Source organism: Pongo abelii, chromosome 10 (genome assembly GCF_028885655.2).
Source record: "Pongo abelii isolate AG06213 chromosome 10, NHGRI_mPonAbe1-v2.0_pri, whole genome shotgun sequence".
NCBI classification, from domain to species: domain Eukaryota; kingdom Metazoa; phylum Chordata; class Mammalia; order Primates; family Hominidae; genus Pongo; species Pongo abelii.
The window spans coordinates 131,673,557-131,692,763 of NC_071995.2; the positions used below are offsets into that span (position 1 = coordinate 131,673,557).

Sequence of the window (19,207 nt, forward strand, 5' to 3'; positions counted from 1 at the left end):
ATAGCCGCCGGCGCCCGGCTGGGGAGGTGGCCGGCAGGGACCGGGGAAAAGTGTGTGGTAGGCGCGCGCGGCGCACCGTGGGGTTGGGACCGGGAGGCGCTGCGAACCGCGGTGGGGCCGGAAATGTCAGGCGGTCCCCACTCCGCTCTCGGCGCCTCGGGCTCCGCGCCCAGCCAGCCTGAGGTGGGGTCGGTGCCCCCGGCGGCACGGCGCTGGGGAGGCGATGGCGCCGGCCGCGTCCAGGCTGCGGGCCGAAGCCGGGCTCGGGGCGCTGCCGCGGCGGGCGCTCGCCCAGTACCTGCTCTTCCTGCGGCTCTACCCGGTGCTCACCAAGGCGACCACCAGGTGAGCTGGGGCGCGGCCGGAGCGGGAATCGGACGCCGCCCCCGCCCCAGGTCGGCCGCAGCGGCGCGGGGCCTGGACGGGAGCGCGGGGCCGGGACCAGGCTGGGGGCGCGCCCGGGTCAGAACCCCCGCAGCCGGCGCCCTCCGACCCGGCGCTGAACTTCCCGCGGCGACACCCGCGTCCCCAGTCAGCGATTGTGAGGCGCCTCGCGGATCCCGCCCTCCCAGCGCGTGGAGGGCCCGCCCAGACCCGGGGGTCGGCGCTGAGGTTCCACCCCAGGACCCAACAGGGGCCCCGCGCGCCCGGGGAAGCCACGGCAAGCGGAGCGGGTCCACAGGCGCGGGTGAAGACAGGGCCAGGGGAGCGGGTCTGCAGGGCGCGGGTGAAGACAGGGCCAGGGGAGCGGGTCTGCAGGGCGCGGGTGAAGACAGGGCCAGGGGAGCGGGTCTGCAGGGCGCGGGTGAAGACAGGGCCAGGGGAGCGGGTCTGCAGGGCGTGGGTGAAGACAGAGCCAGGGGAGCGGGTCCGCATGGAGCGTGTGGAGACAGGGCCAAGGGAGCGAGTCTGCGGGGCGCGGGTCCGCACGGCGCGGGTGGAGACACGGCCAGGGAAGGTGTTTTTTGAGAAGGTGACATTGAACAGGCTGTGTAAAGAAGTGGAGCAGAGGCTCTCCTGGCACAGGGAACAGCAGGGCAAAGGTCTCTGTTAGGTTTTGAAGGGAAGGCCAGCGTTAAAGAAAGGCGGAGAGAGGTGCAGCTTGGACTCAGTCCCGAGGGAGGGAAGATCTGTGTGTGGAGAACGTGAACCCTGAGCAAGAGGCAGGAGATGTGAAGGGAGTCGCCAGGGATCTGATCCAGAAGGTGTCTAGGTCCGTGCTAGGAATTTTGGACTTTATAGTCCAGAGAGCTTCTCAGAAGGCAAATACAAACCAAGGCCTGGAGGGAGCCACTGGGCCTGTTCCACCTTTTTATGGAAATTTTCATTGTGATAATTGTAGATTCACAAACAGTTACAAGACTAACATGGAGAGATCCCTTGTACACCTTCCCAGTGTCCCCCATTGGTTACAGTCTGTGAAAAGTAGTGCAGTATCGACCAGGGCATTGCGTGGACACAGTCCACAGATCCTGTTCGGATTTCTTCATTTTTCTTGTAGTTGTATCTGTTCTGTACAGTTTTATCACATCTGTACATTCATGTGTTCACCACCACAGTCAAAATGCAAAACAGCGTCATGATAGGGCCGTCCTGTTGCCCGTTCATAACCACACAGCTTCCTTACTCCCAAACTGCCAAATTATAGTATAACATCACAGCCAGGATGTTGACATTGATACTGGAAAGCCACTTGTCCTTACCTGTGTGTTTAAGTCCACCGTCTCCACCTTTTGATACAAGAACTATACACTGCAGCCGCTTTAACAAGAATTCCTACCCCCCGCCCATCTGCTGCACGGCCTCAGAACGGCCCTGCTAATTCACCTGTGGGAAAGGGACACCCTCCCGCTGGTCACGCCTGTTTTCTGATGGCCTCCCTCTCCACAGTGGCATTTTGTCAGCACTTGGGAACTTCCTGGCCCAGATGATTGAGAAGAAGCGGAAACAAGAAAACTCTAGAAGTCTAGACGTCAGTGGGCCTCTGAGATACGCCGTTTATGGGTGAGTGCCATACAAGGGGTGGGTTTACCTTGTAGCCGGTGAGTGCAACCAAGCTGGGCACCAAAACCGAGTAGTTTGAGTACTCTTATTTGGAAATATAATTTTTTAAAAAACATTGTAGTAATCATCATGGGAAAAAACTCGAATGGTTCATATAGTTTGTATGGCATGTATACGCATATGTGCTTTATTTGTTTTTTCTTTTTTTTTTGGAGACAGAGTCTCACTCTGTCACCCAGGCTTACTGCAACCTCTGCCTCCCTGGTTCAAATGATTCTCCTGCCTCAGCCTCTCAAATAGCTGGGATTATAGGCACGCACCACCATGCCCAGCTAATTTTTGTATTTTTAGTAGAGATGGGGTTTCACCATGTTGGCCAGGCTGATCTTGAACTCCTGACCTCAAGTGATCCACCTTCCTTGGCCTCCCAAAGTGCTGGGATTACAGTGCTAGGATTACAGCCTCACATTTGTGGTTTATCATGTTTCTTTGTAATTGGATGGGTAGGGGTGACTGTCTTAATTGGGCTGACAGGCAAACCTGAGGACAAGTAACTCAACTTAACCTAAAGTCAGACTTCAGGATTCAAAAACCCTGAAAGCATCCTAGACTGGGCTCATGGAAGAGGAAAACTGACTCCAATTTGACCAGTTAGTTTCTATTGTTATTTTAATTTTTTTTTTTTTTTTTTTTTTTGAGACAGAATCTCGCTCTGTTGCCCAGGCTGGAGTGCAGTGGCGTGATCTTGGCTAACTGCAAGCTCCGCCTCCTGGGTTCACGCCATTCTCCCGACTCAGCCTCCTGAGTAGCTGGGACTACAGGTGCCCGCCACCACGCCTGGGTGATTTTTTGTATTTTTAGTAGAGACAGGGTTTCACCATTCACAGGATGGTCTCAATCTCCTGACCTCGTGATCCGCCCACCTTGGCCTCCCAAAGTGCTGGGATTACAGGCGTGAGCCACAGTGCCCAGCCTCTATTGTTATTTTCATAGTGTAAACATCCAGAAAAGAAATGCTTCGGTACCCTGAAAAATGTCCAATTTCTGAACCACTTTCTGAATTGCAAAAGCACAGTGATTCAAGAGTTTTACCAATTTAATCCACCCTGAGCTCTTGGCCAACAATAATGTTACAGATGGATTATTTGAAGTATTTTCCAACTACAGTGATTTTTTCTTTAATTCAGAATTCCTGAAGATCATTTTTATACTTCCAAGCTTGCTAACTTGAGTCATCATGGATTTTTCTATAATGTATTTAAAGCAGTAATCCCCCCCAAGAGGGGCAGGTGATGAGATCACCTAGCAGGCCTCATCCAAGTACAGTTTTCCCATCCACAGGACTTCAGTTCCCTTCCCCACTGAGAATCCCTGCATAGGCCACATAATCCCCTGTGACTGGGTGGGAAAACACACTGAGAACCACTTATCTAAAGACTGTCAACGTCACAAGTTGAAAGACCCCTCTTTTTGTTGCCGAATTTTATGGAACTGCAGGCCTCTTGTCCCAGTAGATGTGGCAGCTGGTTCCATTCTCTCCCAAGCACACAGGGGACTGATTGGTAGCAATGCACACAAGCTAGAGTGCTGCACCAGGTCCTGCCCCTGCCAGTTAGTTAGCGAGCGCCCTTGCCAGTTAGTTAGTGAGCACCCTTGCCAGTTAGTGAGTACCCTTGCCAGTTAGTGAGTGCCCTTGCCAGTTAGTGCCCTCACCAGTTAGTTAGTGAGCTCCCTTGCCAGTTAGTTAGTGAGCTCCCTTGCCAGTTAGTTAGTGAGTGCCCTTGCCAGTTAGTGAGTTCTCTTGCCAGTTAGTTAGTGAGCACCCTTGCCAGTTAGTGCCCTCACCAGTTAGTTAGTGAGCTCCCTTGCCAGTTAGTGAGTGCCCTTGCCAGTTAGTGTCCTCACCAGTTAGTTAGTGAGCTCCCTTGCCAGTTAGTTAGTGAGCTCCCTTGCCAGTTAGTTAGTGAGCGCCCTTGCCAGTTAGTGCCCTCGCCAGTTAGTTAGCGAGCTCCCTTGCCAGTTAGTTAGTGAGCTCCCTTGCCAGTTAGTTAGTGAGCGCCCTTGCCAGTTAGTGAGTGCCCTTGCCAGTTAGTTAGTAACTCACTTAGCCAGTTAGTTAGAGAGCTCTCTTGCCAGTTAGTGAGTGCCCTTAGCCAGTTAGTTAGTGAGCGCCCTTGCCAGTTAGTGAGTGCCCTTGCCAGTTAGTGAGCGCCCTTGCCAGTTAGTTAGCGAGCGCCCTTGCCAGTTAGTTAGCGAGCGCCCTTGCCAGTTAGTTAGCGAGCGCCCTTGCCAGTTAGTTAGTGAGCTCCCTTGCCAGTTAGTGAGTGCCCTTGCCAATTAGTTAGTGAGTGCCCTTGCCAGTTAGCCTACTGAGTTCCCTTGCCAGTTAGCCTAGTGAGTTTAAGGAAAAGCTCTACAATCAGGGACATGTCTGATGATTCATTATTGAGTGCTTCTCAAAGCCAGGCCCTGTTCTGGGCACTGCACTGGACAGAAGACGTAGCCTGCCTTGTGGAGCCTTCCTTCTAGGGGGGAGGAGAGGCACAGACTAACCTAACAGATGAGATAAGGACAGTGCTAGGCAGAAAATGAACCAGGGCCAAGAATGTTAGCACACATGTACACACATGCTGGGACAACGTGGAAGCTGACAGTGTGAGGAGGAGTGAGCCAACATGGCTAGGTGGGGAAGCACTGGGAGCAGAGAGTCAACAGCAGGAGCAAGACTGGTCTGTTAGAGCAACAGAGACAGAGCGCCCCTGAAGCCGACTTGTCTGTACAGACCTGTGTGGCCAATACTGAGGGACATCAGGAAGCAGGGCTTAGGACCTGGGATTTGGGGGTGAAGCTAGACCAGAGAAGAGCACATCCAGAGAACCACAATCTGGCTCACACCCCCTGGGGGCCTCAGGTTCTTCTTCACAGGGCCGCTGAGTCACTTCTTCTACTTCTTCATGGAACATTGGATCCCTCCTGAGGTCCCCCTGGCAGGGCTCAGGAGGCTCCTCCTGGACCGCCTCGTCTTTGCACCGGCCTTCCTCATGTTGTTCTTCCTCATCATGAACTTTCTGGAGGTGGGTGTCTGTCACAGCACTTACTGCAGCTCTTTGTTTAGCGCAGGGATTCTTCACCTGACATTCCCGGCAGAATTCAGAGGGTCTGCAGACTTTTCACTCAAATTGAAATTTTGCATTTTCCTTTATGAATACAGGAAGCAAACGTCTAGTATTGGCAGGACCTGTTTGTACCCAGTAGAGTCACTTTGTTTATTTATTTATTTAAAGACAGGGTTTCACTCTGTCACCCAGGCTGCAGTGCAGTAGCACAATCACAGCTCACTGCAGCCTCAAACTCCTGGTTCAGGCGATCCTCCTGCCTCAGCCTCCCAAGCAGCTGGGACTACATGTGCGTGCCACCACACCCAGCTAATCAGATATTTTTATATCACATCAGTTGTTACAGATATCTCGAAATGCAATTTATGCTCATTACTACTTGGACCTGCCTTTAGAGGTCTTGTTACTGTGTAAAGAAAGAAACAGGCCGGGTGCAGTGGCTCACGCCTATAATCCCAGCACTTTGGGAGGCCGAGGCGGGTGGATTACCTGAGGTCAGGAGTTCGAGACCAGGCTGGCCAACATGGCGAAACCTCGTCTCTACTAAAAATACAAAAAAATTAGCTGGGCACAGTGGCGGTCACCTGTAGTCCCAGCTACTCGGGAAGCTGAGGCAGGAGAATGGCGTGAACCCAGGAGGTGGAGCTTGCATTGAGCCGAGATTGCGCCACTACACTCTAGCCTGGGTAACGGAGCAAGACTCCATCTCAAAAACAAAAAACAAAAAACAAAAATTAGCCAGGCATGGTGGTGCATGCCTGTAATCCCAGCTACTCGGAAGGCTGAGGCAGGAGAATCGCTTGAAGCCGGGAGGTGGAGGTTGTGGTGAGCTGAGATTGTGCTATTGCACTCCAGCCTGAGCGACAGAGCAAGACTGTGTCTCAAAAAAAAAAAAAAAAGAAAAAAGAAACAGGGCTGGGTGTGGTGGTGCACACCTGTAATCCCAGCACTTTGGGAGGCCAAGGCCAGTGGATAGCTTGAGGCCAGGAGTTCCGGACCATCCTGGGCAACATGGTGAAAACCCATCTCTCAAAAAATAAAAAATGAGCCAGTGTGGTGATGTGCACCTGTAGTTCCAGTTATTCCGGAGGCTGAGGTGAGAGGATCCCTTGAGCCCAAGATGTGGAGGCTGCAGTGAGCAGAGATCGCACCACTGCACTCCAGCCTGGGTAACAGAGCAAGACACTGGTTCAAAAGACAAAAAAAAAAAAAAAAGAAATACATTAGTCTGTCAAAATTTTTCCTGAATATTTTGATAACTGTATTTCAGTACTATTGGTTCTTTTTGTAATCCTAATTTTATTTATTTATTTATTTTATTTATTTTTTTGAGGCAGAGTCTCGCCCTATTGCCCAGGCTAGAGTGCAGTGGCGCGATTTCGGCTCACTGCAACCTCTGCCTCCCGGGTTCAAATGATTCTCCTGCCTCAGCCTCCTGAGTAGCTGGGATTACAGGAGCCCGCCACCACACCCAGCTTATTTTTGTATTTTTAGTAGAGACGGGGTTTCACCATGTTGGCCAGGCTTGTCTTGAACTCCTGACCTCGTGATCCGCCTGCCTCAGCCTCCCAAAGTGCTGGGATTACAAGCGTGAGCCACTGCACCCAGCCGTATTTTATTTTATACATTACAAAACATGATTCTGAGAAGGGGGTCCACAGGCTTCACTAAACTGCCAAAGAAATCTGTGGCACAAGAAGTTTGAGACCCCTACAGATAACACAGAAGAGTTCCGGGCCTGGAGGTTAACCTACTGGCATAATCCCAGTCAGAATCCAATGCATGGGAGTTGTGTTCACCTGCACTCAGCAGGTGTATCTGTTCTGACTGTCCCACCTTCCCTGTTCACGAGCACCTTCAAATCTTCACCATCTGTAGGAGCACCAGCCAGGTTGTGCTGTGTGTCTGAGACGTGTCACTTTTTCTTTTTTTTTTTTTTTTTGAGATGGAGTCTCACTCTGTTGCCCAGGCTGGAGTGCAGTGGCGTGATCTTGGCTCACTGCAACCTTCGCCTCTTGGGTTGAAGCAATTCTCTGCCTCAGCCTCCTGAATAGTTGGGATTGCAGGTGCCTGCCACCATGCCCGGCTAATTGTTTTGTATTTTTAGTAGAGACGGGGTTTCACCATCCTGGCCAGGTTGGTATTGAACTCCTGACCTCATGATCCACCCACCTCGGCCTCTCGAAGTGCTAGGATTACAGGCGTGAGCTACTGCACCTGGCGTCACCTTCTGTCCTGAAAGTAATTTGTTTTAACCATTCACTTCTCCATACGGAAGTTCTAAAGGTTCATGTTTTCAAATATGACATTATTTTCCTTCATGCCTTTCCTTACGGGAAGATAACAGAAATATTCTCCTATGCTTTCCTGCGGTATCTGTATGGTTTTACTTGTGTACAGTAGGAGATAGACTTTTGTGTTGATTTTTCCACTTATATAGAAAATTTTCTCATTACCATTTATTGGGCAATCCCCAGTATTTTGAAATATTCTCATTTCCATCTGTACAGGCAATTATCTGCACTTTGTTCTTTTGCTGGATTATTTTCTTTTTTTTGAGATGGAGTCTCACTCTGTCACCCAGGCTGGAGTGTGGTGGCGCAATCTCGGCTCACTGCAAGCTCCGCCTCTTGGGTTCAAGTGATTTTCATGCCTCAGCCTCCAGAGTAGCTGGGACAACAGGCGCCCGCCACCACGCCCGGCTAATTTTTGTATTTTTAGTAGCAACGGAGTTCCTCTGTGTTGGCCAGGCTGGTCTTGAACACCTGGCCTCAAGTGATATGCCCACCTTGGCATTACAGGCATGAGCCACTGTACCCAGCTCTCCCCCTTACTTTAAACAAGAAAATATTTAAGCATTTCTTTAAAATTTTTTTTTAGTTTATATATATTTAGAGGGCATGAGTGTAGATTTCTTATGTGACTGTGCTGTGGTCTGAGCTTTTAGTTCCCATCACCCAAGTAGTCAGTGGTGATTTTCAACCCTCCTCTCCCCGCCACCTTTTCGAGTCTCTGGTGTCTGTTATTTCCCTCTGTTGGTCCATGTGTACCCACTGTTTAGCCACCACTTATGAGTGAGAACATCGGCTGAGGCAGGAAGGTCACTTGAGCCCAGGATGTTGAGACCAGCCTGGGCAACAGAGTGAGACCCCTTCTCTACAAAAAAATTAAAAATCAAAGGGTTGTGGTGGCACATGGCTGTAGTCCCAGCTACTTAGGAGGCTGAGACGGAGGCTTGATGCCAGGAGGTTGAGGCTGAGTGAGCCGTGATCACGCCACTGCACTCCAGCCAGCATGGGCAACAGAGTGAGGTGGCCAGACCCTGTCTGGAAAAAAAAAAAGTGAGAACATGCAGTATTTGACTTTCCATTTGTGAGTTGTTTCACTTGGGATAATTGCCCCCAGTTCAATCTACGTCACTGCAAAAGACATGCTTTCTTTTTTTTTTTTGACACAGAGTCTCGCTCTTTCATCCAGGCTGGAGTGTAGTGGCGCAATCTCATCTCACTGCAACCTGCGCTCCACGGGTTCAACGATTTTCCTGCCTCAGCCTCCCAAAGTGCTGAGATGACAGGCGTGAGCCACCGTGCCCGGCCGAGTTCATTCTTTTTTTATAGCAGAGTAGTGTTCCGTGGTATATTTATGGCACTTTTTCTTTATCCAGTCCTCTGTTGGGGGACATTGAGGTTGATTCCATGTGTTTGCTGTTGTGGATAGCGCTGTGATAAACGTACGAGGGCAGGGATTGTTTGATATGATTCCTTTTCCTTTGGGTAGAGGCCCAGTAGTGGGATTGCTGGATCAAATGGTGGTTCTATTTTTAGGTCCTTGAGAAATCTCCATACTGTTTTCCAGAAAGGCTGTACTAATTTGCATTCCCACCAGCAGTGTGTAAGTGTTCACTTTTCTCCACATTCTTGCCAGCATCTATTGTTTTTTGACCTTTTTTTTTTTTTTTTTTTTTTTGAGGCAGAGTTTCACTGTGTCGGCCAGGCTAGAGTGCAGTGACACGATCTCGGCTCACCACAACCTCCGCCTCCCGGGTTCAAGAGATTCTCCTGCCTCAGCCTCCTGAGTAGCTGGGATTACAGGCACACGCCAGCATGCCCAACTAATTTTTGTATTTATTTTTTTTTTTTTAGTAGAGACAGGGTTTTCCCATGTTGGTCAGGCTGGTCTCAAACTCCTGACCTCGTGATCCGCCCACCTCAGCTTCCCAAAGTGCTTAAATTACGGTCATGAGCCACCGCGCCTGGCCACTTGACCTTTTAATAATAGCCATTCTGACTGGCGTGAGGTGGTATCTCCTTGCGGTTTTAATTTGCATTTCTCTGATGATTAGTGATGTTGAACATTTTTTCATGTTTCTTGGCCACTTGTTTTTCTTCTTTTGAAAAATGTTCATGTCCTTTGCCCACTTTTTTAATGAGGTTATTCATTTCTTTCTTGTTGAGTTATGTAAGTTCCTCATATATTCTGGATAACAGTCCTTTGTAGGATGCATAATATGCATATATTTTTTCCCAGGCTGTAGATTGTCTGTTGGTTGTTTCTTTTGCTGTGCTGTGCAGAAGCTTTTTTGTTTAATGAAGTCCTGTTTGTCTGTTTTTGGTTTTGCTGTATTTGCTTTTGAGGACTTAGTCACAAATTCTTTGTCTTGGCCGACGTCCAGAGGAATTGCTCCCAGGATCTTTATGGTTTCAGGTCTTAAATCCACCAGCTGACATTTAGAATGAACTTACTGGGGTCCTTTTTTTTTTTTCATAACTCCTAACAAGTTTTGATTGGAAAGACATCGACTTTGGAGGTTATTTGGGAGGAATTGACAGCATAGCTCTGAGTAGCAGTTCTGGTGCCCAGGGCCAGCCTTGGGAGTCACCTCCTCCAGTTGTCCGCAAGGAGTTTTGGGCCAGGACAGACATCACCGCCAGCATGAGCAGGCTGCTGTCTGGCATCTCACTGATCATTTTCCATCTTGCTGGTTGGCTCCTTAGAGCCGCAGTGCTGAGTACACATGTGTGCTGTCTGTGTACACACAGAACAAAATCCAACAGCAGTTTAAAAACCATCACGATAGGGTTTGGGTGCCCGGAATTTAGTTCTGATGGGCAGTGAGACTGTTCACCACCTGCCTCCCCTCCTTTGCAGGGGAAAGACGCCTCAGCCTTCGCCGCCAAGATGAGGGGGGGCTTCTGGCCAGCGCTGAGGATGAACTGGAGGGTGTGGACGCCACTACAGTTCATCAACATCAACTACGTCCCTCTGAAGGTGAGGGCCACGGGGCTCAGCCTCTGCCAACATTACTTTCTGTCAGCCTTTTCCTTCCTTCCTTCCTTTCTTCCTCTTTCCTTCCTCTTTCCTTCCCCCCTCCCCTCCCCTTCCCTCCCCTCTTCTTTTCTCTTCTCTTCTTTCTGTTGTAGTTTTCCGCTAGACTTGGTTTCACCCGTGTCTAGACTCCTCAACTACCCTTGGATTTTGCCTATGACCCTGAATCATTGCTAGTTTGGGATTCAGGAAGCAACACAGAAGGGGGTCCCGAGTGGTCGTCTTTGACTCTTCTGTTCGTTCAGCAAATTCTCATTAAAAGCTCCCATGCCAGGGATGCCTATGAGTTTTCTAGCCTTTGAAACATACCCAGTCCCAGGAGTATACATTCAGGCAACTTGAATCTATGCTCCTGGGTTGCAGTCCTCAAGCTTGGCCCAAATAAACTCTAGTTATACTTAGAAAAAAAAAGGCCGTCACAGTAGCTCAGGCCTGTAATCCCATCACTATGGAAGGCTGAGGCGGGCAAATCACTTGAAGCCAGGAGTTCAAGACCAGCCTGGCCAACATAGCAAAACCCCATCTCTATTAAAAATACAAAAATTAGCCAGGCATGGTGGCAGGTGCCTGTAGTCCCAGCTACTCAGGTGGCTGAGGCACAAGAATCACTTGAATCCGGGAGGCGGAGGTTGGAGTGAGCTGAGATTGCACCACTGCACTCCAGCCTGGGCAACAGAGTAAGACCCTGTCTCAAAAAATAAACAAAATGTTAAAAAGAAACAAAGCATTCGTGGTCCCTGGGCTCATGAATTACAGCTGAGCCTGAAGGCAGGCACTGTGTGGCATGGGTCCTGCCGCTGACCTGGAAGGGCTGCCTCACCTGCAGCCGTGGCAGCCACACCTGGGGGAGGGGTGGGCCCGTCCAGTTGCAGAGTGAAGGCCTTCTGGGGAAGCTGAGCCTTTCCACTATCCTGTGCATGAAGGAGCTGCTGTGGGGGCTGAGTCAAAGGCGTCAGATTGGGGCTGGGCTGGTGGTGCGGAGGCTGCAGCCCCAGGCTCTGCCACTGGGATCAACTGTCTTTATGCACAGCCGGGGTCCCCAGGACCACTCCCACACTGGGAGGATGGGGTGTAGCACCCCCTGCAGCATGGCAGGACACCCCCAGATGCTACAGGAGGAGGCCTGGCAGAGCCTGCAAGGGCCACATGCTTCCCTCCCCCACAAGGTGTGCCGCCCATCAGGGTTTTTTACTGGCACTCTGGGCGGGCATCTGCCTGCTGCCCCAAAGCTCCAGACCCCTAGAAAGACAGCAGCTGTGTGGAGCCCGCATTGTTGGTGCAAACAGTCCAGGCACAGGGCAGGTGGCCCTTCTGGGAAAGGTGGGTGCCGTCCCAGCCCAGGCTGCTGCTAGGGAGGACCTGGACAGGCCTGCAGTGGCTGGATCTCAGCTGCAGAGAGCCTTCCTGCATTAGCACCGGCTCTGAGCCCTCCCCAGGAGGGAGGAGAGGACCAGGGTGACCCCCGAGGGAGAGGAGGGAGGCGGCCCAGTGTGCGCACACTGCACACACCACAAACACACACACACCAAGAAGCAGCAGGAAACCAGGGGCGCACACAGACAGGACAAAGAGGCAGTTCATCCTTAGCCAAAGTTGCCAGGAGTTAAAGCAAAATAAAACCAAAATTTCCTTTGGCTTTAACAGTGGCCCTTCCCAGAGCAATTTCAGCTCCATGGGGCTGAAGCCAGATTGCCTTGAAGAGTGGGTGGGAATTATTTTAAAAATCACAAGTCTAGAATATCCTCTCAAAGTCTGTGGGGGCCAGGCATGGTGGCTCATGCCTGTAATCCCAGAACTTTGAGAGGCCGAGGCAGAAGGATAACTCGAAGCCAGGAGTTTGAGACCAGTCTGGGCAACATAATGAGACCCTATCTCTATTTTATAAAAATGAATTTTAAAAAGTTTGAGAGGAGGTGAGGAGAAGTGATGGAAGAAGGCTGGGTGGCAGAGGGGGTTCTGACACTCAGAGATGCGGCCATGGTGGGTGCAGATGTGAAGCTGCTTGTGGGATGGGCAAACACGCATGTCCAGAAAGAGCAGCTCTGCGGGGTTCCCTAAGGAGTCAGGGTGGATGTGAGCCCCGGCACACTCACAGTGGTGCTTGGGACAGAGGCCCCGCCCTCTGTGATGAGAGAGGAGAAAGTGACAGCTGAGCGGAGAGGAGAGTGGGACATCCTGCCTCAAGCCCCTATGTGCCTCTCCTCTGGAGGGCCAGGGGCTGGGACTGAGGGGAGAGGAAGCCAGGTGGGCATTTTGAGGGCATTTTGATACAGAAGGGGCAAGTTTGGCCATGTGGAGGATGGGAGAGCATGCTGACTGCAGAGACAAAGACTTCTGGGCAGAGGGGGCTGGGGCTTGTCCAGAGGGGGCTGGGGCTTGTCCAGCTGTGGTCAGCATCTGGGGAGGTGAGAAGCAGGAAGGATATAGGATTTTCCAGGGAGTGTGACTGAAGAACAGTAGGCTAAGGAAGCTACAGCCATGGGCCACTGGTTCTCAGGAATTTAGAGAAGGAAGTAGAGACGAGAAGACAGACTGGCTGGGAACACAGAGGATCTGGGATGGAAGAGGGGAGAGCCTGGAAGCCGTGCCTTTGAGTAGCGTGGGGGCAGAGTCACCATCCTAGGTGGGTGCAGGTGTATGAGGAAGCAGCATTCATTCAGCAAGTGTTTCCTGAGCAGTGACTGTGCGCTGTGCTGCTAGACTCGGGGACGCGGTGATTAACCAGACACACAGGCTGCTACTTTCATAGCACCACATGCCAGGGAGAGACTCAGCACCGGACCAGAGGATTCTGGGGAAGGGTGAAGCTGCTGAGTCACCAAAGCAGGGCAGTGGGATGGTGATGGGTTAGAGGAGGGAAGGTCTGGGGCCCCTCCCGTTCGTCAGCTGTGTCCCCTGAGGAGGGTGCAGCCACCTGTATGATGGCTGGTCCTGGAGTGAGCGAGGCTGAACCAGGAGCTAAGGTGTGCAGTGAAGGGGGAAACAGGAGACTGACTTGGCTTTGGGATTCCTGGGCTGCTGTAGCCTGTGAACGCTGTAACTAGGGGACCATTTTTCTTCTCCACTCCTCTCTGCTAGGGGCCTAGCACAGCATTTGGTACAAACAAAGGCTCAGTAAATGCAGTAATGGACAGGTGGTTGGACCAGCCGACCAACAAACGGGTAAACGAATTAACTGGGTGACTGAGGCTGGATAACTGGCCACAGCCTCCCACTGACCATGGCCTGTCGGACTGTTCTTTTTGGCAGTTCCGGGTGCTCTTCGCCAACCTGGCAGCTCTGTTCTGGTATGCCTACCTGGCCTCCTTGGGGAAGTGACGACCGCTGGGAGAACATCAGGTGCACTGTGGATGTGGGTCTGGGGGTCTCACCCGCCCAGCGAGAGCAGAACCAATCCAGTCAGGACGTCACTGACTCTAAATCAGGTGATTCAAGATGCCCGAAAATGATGGATAGAGAAACAGAAATCTCTGAATGTCAGAACCTTGTGTTTTAAAAAGGCAGTCGCTGCCTTCAGGTGGTGCTGCCCCAGAAACTTAAAACTTAGTCGAGGCAGTTTCAATTGTTACTGTGGACTGAATTAGGATCACAATAAACGATAATGCAGGTTCTTCAATGGTGACTTTAATCTCTCAGAACAATTGCTGTTGCTTTGAAAGACATGCATAGCCAGATGTTTTTTAAATTTCCGTGTGTGTGGTACGATACATAAAACACAAAATTTACCATGTATCTGGTCGTGGTGGCTCATGCCTGTCATCCCAGTACTTTGGGAGGCGGAGGCAGGAAGATTGCTTGAGGCCAGGAATTTGAGACCAGCCTGGGCAACACAGTGAGACCTCATTTCTACAAGAAAAAATAAAAAAAGTGTATATATATATATATATATATATACACATACACATATATATATGTATCTATACATACACATATATATGTATCTATACATACACATATATATGTATCTATACACATATATATGTATCTATACACATATATATCTATACATATACATATATACGTATCTATACATACATATATATCTATACATACACATATATGTATCTATACGTACACACACACACATATATATGTATCTATACATACACACACACACACATACACTCCTGGGATATCTTCCTGCCACAGTCTCCCAAGTAGCTAGGATTATAAGTTCCCACCCAGCCACACCTGGCTAATTGCTTTCTTTTTTTTGTAGAGATGGGGTCTTCCTGTGTTGCCCAGGCTGGTCTTTGAACTCCTGGGATTACAGGTGGGAGCAACTGCAGTGGGCTCTTTTTTTTTTTTTTTTTTTGAGACAGAGTCTTGCCCTGTCGCCCAGGCTGGAGTGCAATGGCGTGATCTCAGCTCACTGCAACCTCTGCCTCCTGGGTTCAAGAGATTTCTCCTGCCTCAGCCTCCCGAGTAGCTGGGATTACAGGTGTGCACCACCATGCCCGGCTAATTTTTTGTATCTTTACAAAAAATAAAACCGTTTAGAGAAACGGTTTCGCCATGTTGGCCAGGCTGGTCTCGAACTCCTGACCTCATGATTTGCCTGCCTTGGCCTCCCGAAGTGCTGGGATTGGCATGAGCCAACATACCCGGCCCTCTTTCCTTTTAAAAAAGGCTGACTTTTGATTGTCCTTAAGATTCTTTAAAAGAAAATAAAAATAGGCCAGGCTCGGTGGTTCACGCTTGTAATCCCAGCATTTTGGGATTGATCAGATGGATCACTGAAGGTCAGGAGTTCAGGACCAGCCTGGCCAACATAGTGAAACCCTATCTCTATCAAAAATATAAAAAATTAGCGGCTGGGGAGAGTGGCTCACGCCTGTAATCCCAGTACTTTGGGAGGCCAAGGTGGGCGGATCACGAGGTCAAGAAATCGAGGCCATCCTGGCCAACATGGTGAAACCTCGTCTCTACTAAAAATACAAAAATTAGCAGGGCGTGGGCCAGGCGCGGTGGCTCATGCCTGTAATCCCAGCACTTTGGGAGGCCTAGGCGGGCGGATCACGAGGTCAGGAGATCGAGACCATCCTGGCTAACGCGGTGAAACCCCGTCTCTACTAAAAAAAAATACAAAAAATTAGCGGGGCGTGGTGGCGGCGCCTGTAGTCCCAGCTACTCCGGAGGCTGAGGTGGTAGAATGGCATGAACCTGGGAGGCAGAGCTTGCAGTGAGCTGAGATGGCGCCACTGCACTCCAGGCTGGGCAACAGAGCAAGACTCCGTCTCAAAAAAAAAAAAAAAAAAAAAAAATTAGCAGGGCATGGTGGCACGTGCCTGTAATCACAGCTATTCGGGAAGCTAAGGAAGGAGAACTGCTTGAACCTGGGAGGCAGAGGTTGCAGTGAGCCAAGATCGCTCCACTGCATTCCAGCCTGGCGACAGAGAAAAACTCTGTCTTAAAAAAAAAAAAAAAAAAAAAAAAAAATTAGCTGGGTGTGGTGATGCACGCCTGTAATCCCAGCTACTTGGGAGGCTGAGGCAGGAAAATCACTTGAACTGGGAAGGCAGAGGTTGCAGTGAGCCGAGATTGTGCCACTGCACCCCAGCCTGGGCAACAGAGTGAGACTCTGTCTCAAAAAAATAAATAAAATAAAAAATAAAAATAGGGCCGGGTGCAGTGGCTCACGCCTGTAATCCTAGCACTTTTTGAGGCCGAGGCAGGCGGATTACTTGAGGTCAGGAGTTTGAAACCAGCCTGGCCAACATGATGAAACCCCCTCTCTACTAAGAAATAATAAAATAAAAACTTAAAAGGCTGAACATTCCTGTGTGCGTGGACTGCATTTTGCCTGTCCGTCTGCCCGTCAGTGGCTAGACTGTTTCCAGCTCCTGGATGCCGTGAAGGATGTGGCGGTGAAGACGGCGGCACTAATGCCTGCTCAAGTCCTGCTTGCCTTGGGTTTTCAAAGAACTGCTCTTTCAGTTCAGAATATTTAAGGTGGGGTCGTTCCCAAAGGAAGTTTAGGGTATTTGCAAAAGTAACAGATACTCCTGCAATTGATGCGGAAGGTGACAATTCTGACTATCCCTCTAACTTGCCACTTCTCAGTGAGTCCCACCCCCCTGCCATGATGGAGGATTAAGAACCTGGATCTCAGAGCAGATTCTAGATTAGAATCCAGAGATGACAGTACTGTCACCGCTCAGAGTTGCTTTGTGCCGGAACTCTTCTGAGAGCTGCGCGGGGTTGGCATTATTCATCCTGCAGCAGCCCTGAGGGAGGTGCCATTGTTTTCTCTGCTCCACATGTGAGGGATGCAAGATGCCTCAGCTAGCAAGAGACGAGTCCTGATTCAGAGGCAGTCAGCCAGGTCCTGAGCCACCGTCTTCACCACCTCATCATAGGGCATCAGAGTGTCATGGCAAGGTCAAGAGAATTGCTGGAGAAGATTTCGCATCATGTATATGGCTTATCACAGGCCGCATCCGGTCAGTTTGCTGAACACACCTTTACGGAGTGCTGTCAGGCACACGGGAGAGCAGAGACCAGGAGTTTTTAGTTTCACCCACTTGAACAGTCATCAGAAAACAGGCTTTTTTTTTTTTTTTTTGAGACAGAGTCTCGCTCTGTTGCCCAGGCTGGAGTGCGGTGGCACGATCTCAGCTCACTGCAGCCTCCCGTTTTCAAGTGATTCTCCTGGCTCAGCCTCCCGAGTAGCTGGCATTACCAGCGCGTGCCACTACGCCCTGGTAATTTTTTGTATTTTTAGTAGAGATGGGGTTTCACCATGTTGGCCAGGCTGGTCTTGAACTCCTGACCTCAGGTGATCCGCCCGCCTCGGCCTCCCAAAGTGCTAGGATTACAGGCATGAGCCACTGAGCCTGGCTGATTTTTTTTGAGACAGTCTCTGTCACCCAGGCTGGAGTGCAGTGGCGCGATCCTGGCTCACTGCAACCTCTGCCTCCCAGGTTCAAGCGATTATCCTGCCTTAGGCTCCTGAGTAGCAGGGACTACAGGCGCGCACCACCACGCCAGGCTTTTTTGTATTTTCAGTGGAGACGGGGTTTCACCATGTTGGTCAGGCTGGTCTTGATCTCCTGACCTCGTGATCCACCCACCTCGGCCTCCCAAAGTGCTGGGATTACAGGCGTGAGGCACTGCGCCCGGCCCGATTTTCCTTTTTTTATTTATTTTGAGACGGAGTCTCGCTCTGTCGCCCAGTCTGGAGTGCAGTGGCGCGATCTCGGCTCGCTGCAAGCTCCGCCTCCCGGGTTCACGCCATTCTCCTGCCTCAGCCTCCCTAGCAGCTGGGACTACAGGCACCCGCCACCATGCCCTGCTATTTTTTTTTTTTCTATTTTTAGTAGAGACAGGGTTTCACCTTGTTAGCCAGGATGGTCTCGAGCTCCTGACCTCGTGATCCGCTCACCTCGGCCTCCCAAAGTGCTGGGATTACAGGCGTGAGCCACCGCGCCCGGCCTTCCTTTTATTTTTATTTTTTAAATCTTCCTATCATTTTTAGTAAATGACCTGGAAGAGGCAGACCTAACTGGAAGCGTACAGGTTCAAGAAAGCCTGTTTAAGCAGAAGTCTCGGTATTTCTGTGGAATCATTCAGTTTTTTTTTTTTTTTTTTTTTTTGAGACATTGTTTCACTCTGTTGCCCAGGCTGGAGTGCAGTGAGGCAATCTCAGCTCACTGCAACTTCCGCTTCCTGGGTTCAAGCAAGTCTCCTGCCTCAGCCTCCTGAGTAGCTGGTATTACAGGCTGGAGCCACCGTGCCCGGCTAATTTTTGTATTTTTAGTAGAGACCGGGTTTTACCATGTTGGTCAGGCTGGTCTCGAACTCTTGACCTCAGGTGATCCGCCCGTCTTGGCTCCCAAAGTGTTATGATTACAGGCGTGAGCCACCGAGCCCAGGCCCAAGTGATTTTTAAATAGCTTAAATCAGATCATGTCATTTCCCAATTTTAAAATGGGCAGAGATGGTCCAGCAATCCCACTTCTGGGTACAGACGCAAAACAATCAAAGAAAGAGAGATCTGCACGCAGCACTGTTCACGCTAGCGAGGAGATGGCAACAGGGCAAGCGTCCAGCAATGGGTAAGCGGTGGGGTCGGTCCACGCAGGCGTCCAGCAATGGGTGAGCGCTGGGGTCGGTCCACGCAGGCGTCCAGCAATGGGTAAGCGGTGGGGTCGGTCCACGCAGGCGTCCAGCAATGGATAAGCCGTGGGATCGGTCCACGCAGGGAGCGCTGGTCCCCCTGGAAGGAAACCCAGGCTCTAACGCGGTCCCTCGGAGGACCCTGCTAAGCGAAACGCGCCGGCCATAGAAAGACTGTCCCGCAGGAGAGGGCGGTGTTCGGCCTGAGGTTGAGGGGTCGGGACCAGGAAGAGGGACAGCCCGGCCGAACCTGAACGCACTTCAGGCTGCTTGAACCGCACACGCAGGAACGGCGCCGACGGAAAACTTTACTTCGTGTTCCGCCACCAAAAAAATATCGTTTAAACAAACCTGCGGCAGTTTCCCAGCTCCCTTAAACCAGGGTCCCAAGTTCTCCGCGTCTCCGCCCCTGCACCCAGCCTCCGGCCTGGGCAGGTGCTTCCGGTGCGGAACCTTCTGGAAAGCACCGCGCCGCCCTCCCGGCGTCCCCACAACCCCGCCCGCACCTGCGCACACCGGCGCTCGCGAGCACAAGTGACGGGACTGGAGCGTGGCGGGGTAGGTGTCTCCGCGAAAACGCCCCTTACCGGAAGGCTGCCCCGCGCCCTTGCGCGCCCCAGGAGGCGGGACTTCCGCCCCCGCCG

The 19,207-nt window shown here is 51.1% G+C and overlaps 2 protein-coding genes and 1 long non-coding RNA gene across 4 annotated transcripts in view; 1 reads left to right on the forward strand and 2 right to left on the reverse strand.

The window, feature by feature from the left end:
* The window catches only part of POLE (DNA polymerase epsilon, catalytic subunit), a 78,801-nt gene extending 64,970 nt beyond the window's left edge, over positions 1-13,831 (reverse strand). Inside the window, exon 1 of the mRNA XM_054528474.1 lies at positions 13,743-13,831. The gene's annotated coding sequence lies outside the window, so the exon portion shown is untranslated. The remainder of the gene's footprint in view (positions 1-13,742) is intronic.
* On the forward strand, positions 48-14,061 carry PXMP2 (peroxisomal membrane protein 2). Of its 2 annotated transcripts, XM_024256533.3 has the most exons (5): positions 48-345; positions 1,891-2,004; positions 4,916-5,078; positions 10,269-10,388; positions 13,695-14,061. In XM_024256533.3, exons 1-5 carry the CDS (start codon positions 224-226, stop codon positions 13,761-13,763), a joined length of 588 nt encoding a protein of 195 aa, XP_024112301.1. In that variant the 5' UTR covers positions 48-223; the 3' UTR covers positions 13,764-14,061. The 2 variants fall into 2 exon arrangements, with proteins under 2 accessions (XP_024112301.1, XP_063568441.1); XM_063712371.1 differs by lacking the exons at positions 4,916-5,078; positions 10,269-10,388.
* Positions 14,048-19,144, reverse strand: LOC129049369 (uncharacterized). The gene is made up of 2 exons (XR_008512431.1): positions 17,782-19,144; positions 14,048-14,291 (listed from the first exon to the last, which is right to left on the reverse strand). It is a non-coding gene; the product is annotated as an uncharacterized LOC129049369 (long non-coding RNA).
* Positions 19,145-19,207: the final 63 nt, after the last annotated feature.

Bases quoted from the DNA above. Each gene is read 5' to 3' on its own strand.
- PXMP2 (XM_024256533.3), top strand. From the start codon at position 224: ATGGCGCCGGCCGCGTCCAGGCTGCGGGCCGAAGCCGGGCTCGGGGCG. The intron at 346-1,890 runs GTGAGCTGGGGC...CCCTCTCCACAG, and splicing joins CTCACCAAGGCGACCACCAG to TGGCATTTTGTCAGCACTTG. The intron at 2,005-4,915 runs GTGAGTGCCATA...TGGGGGCCTCAG, and splicing joins CTGAGATACGCCGTTTATGG to GTTCTTCTTCACAGGGCCGC.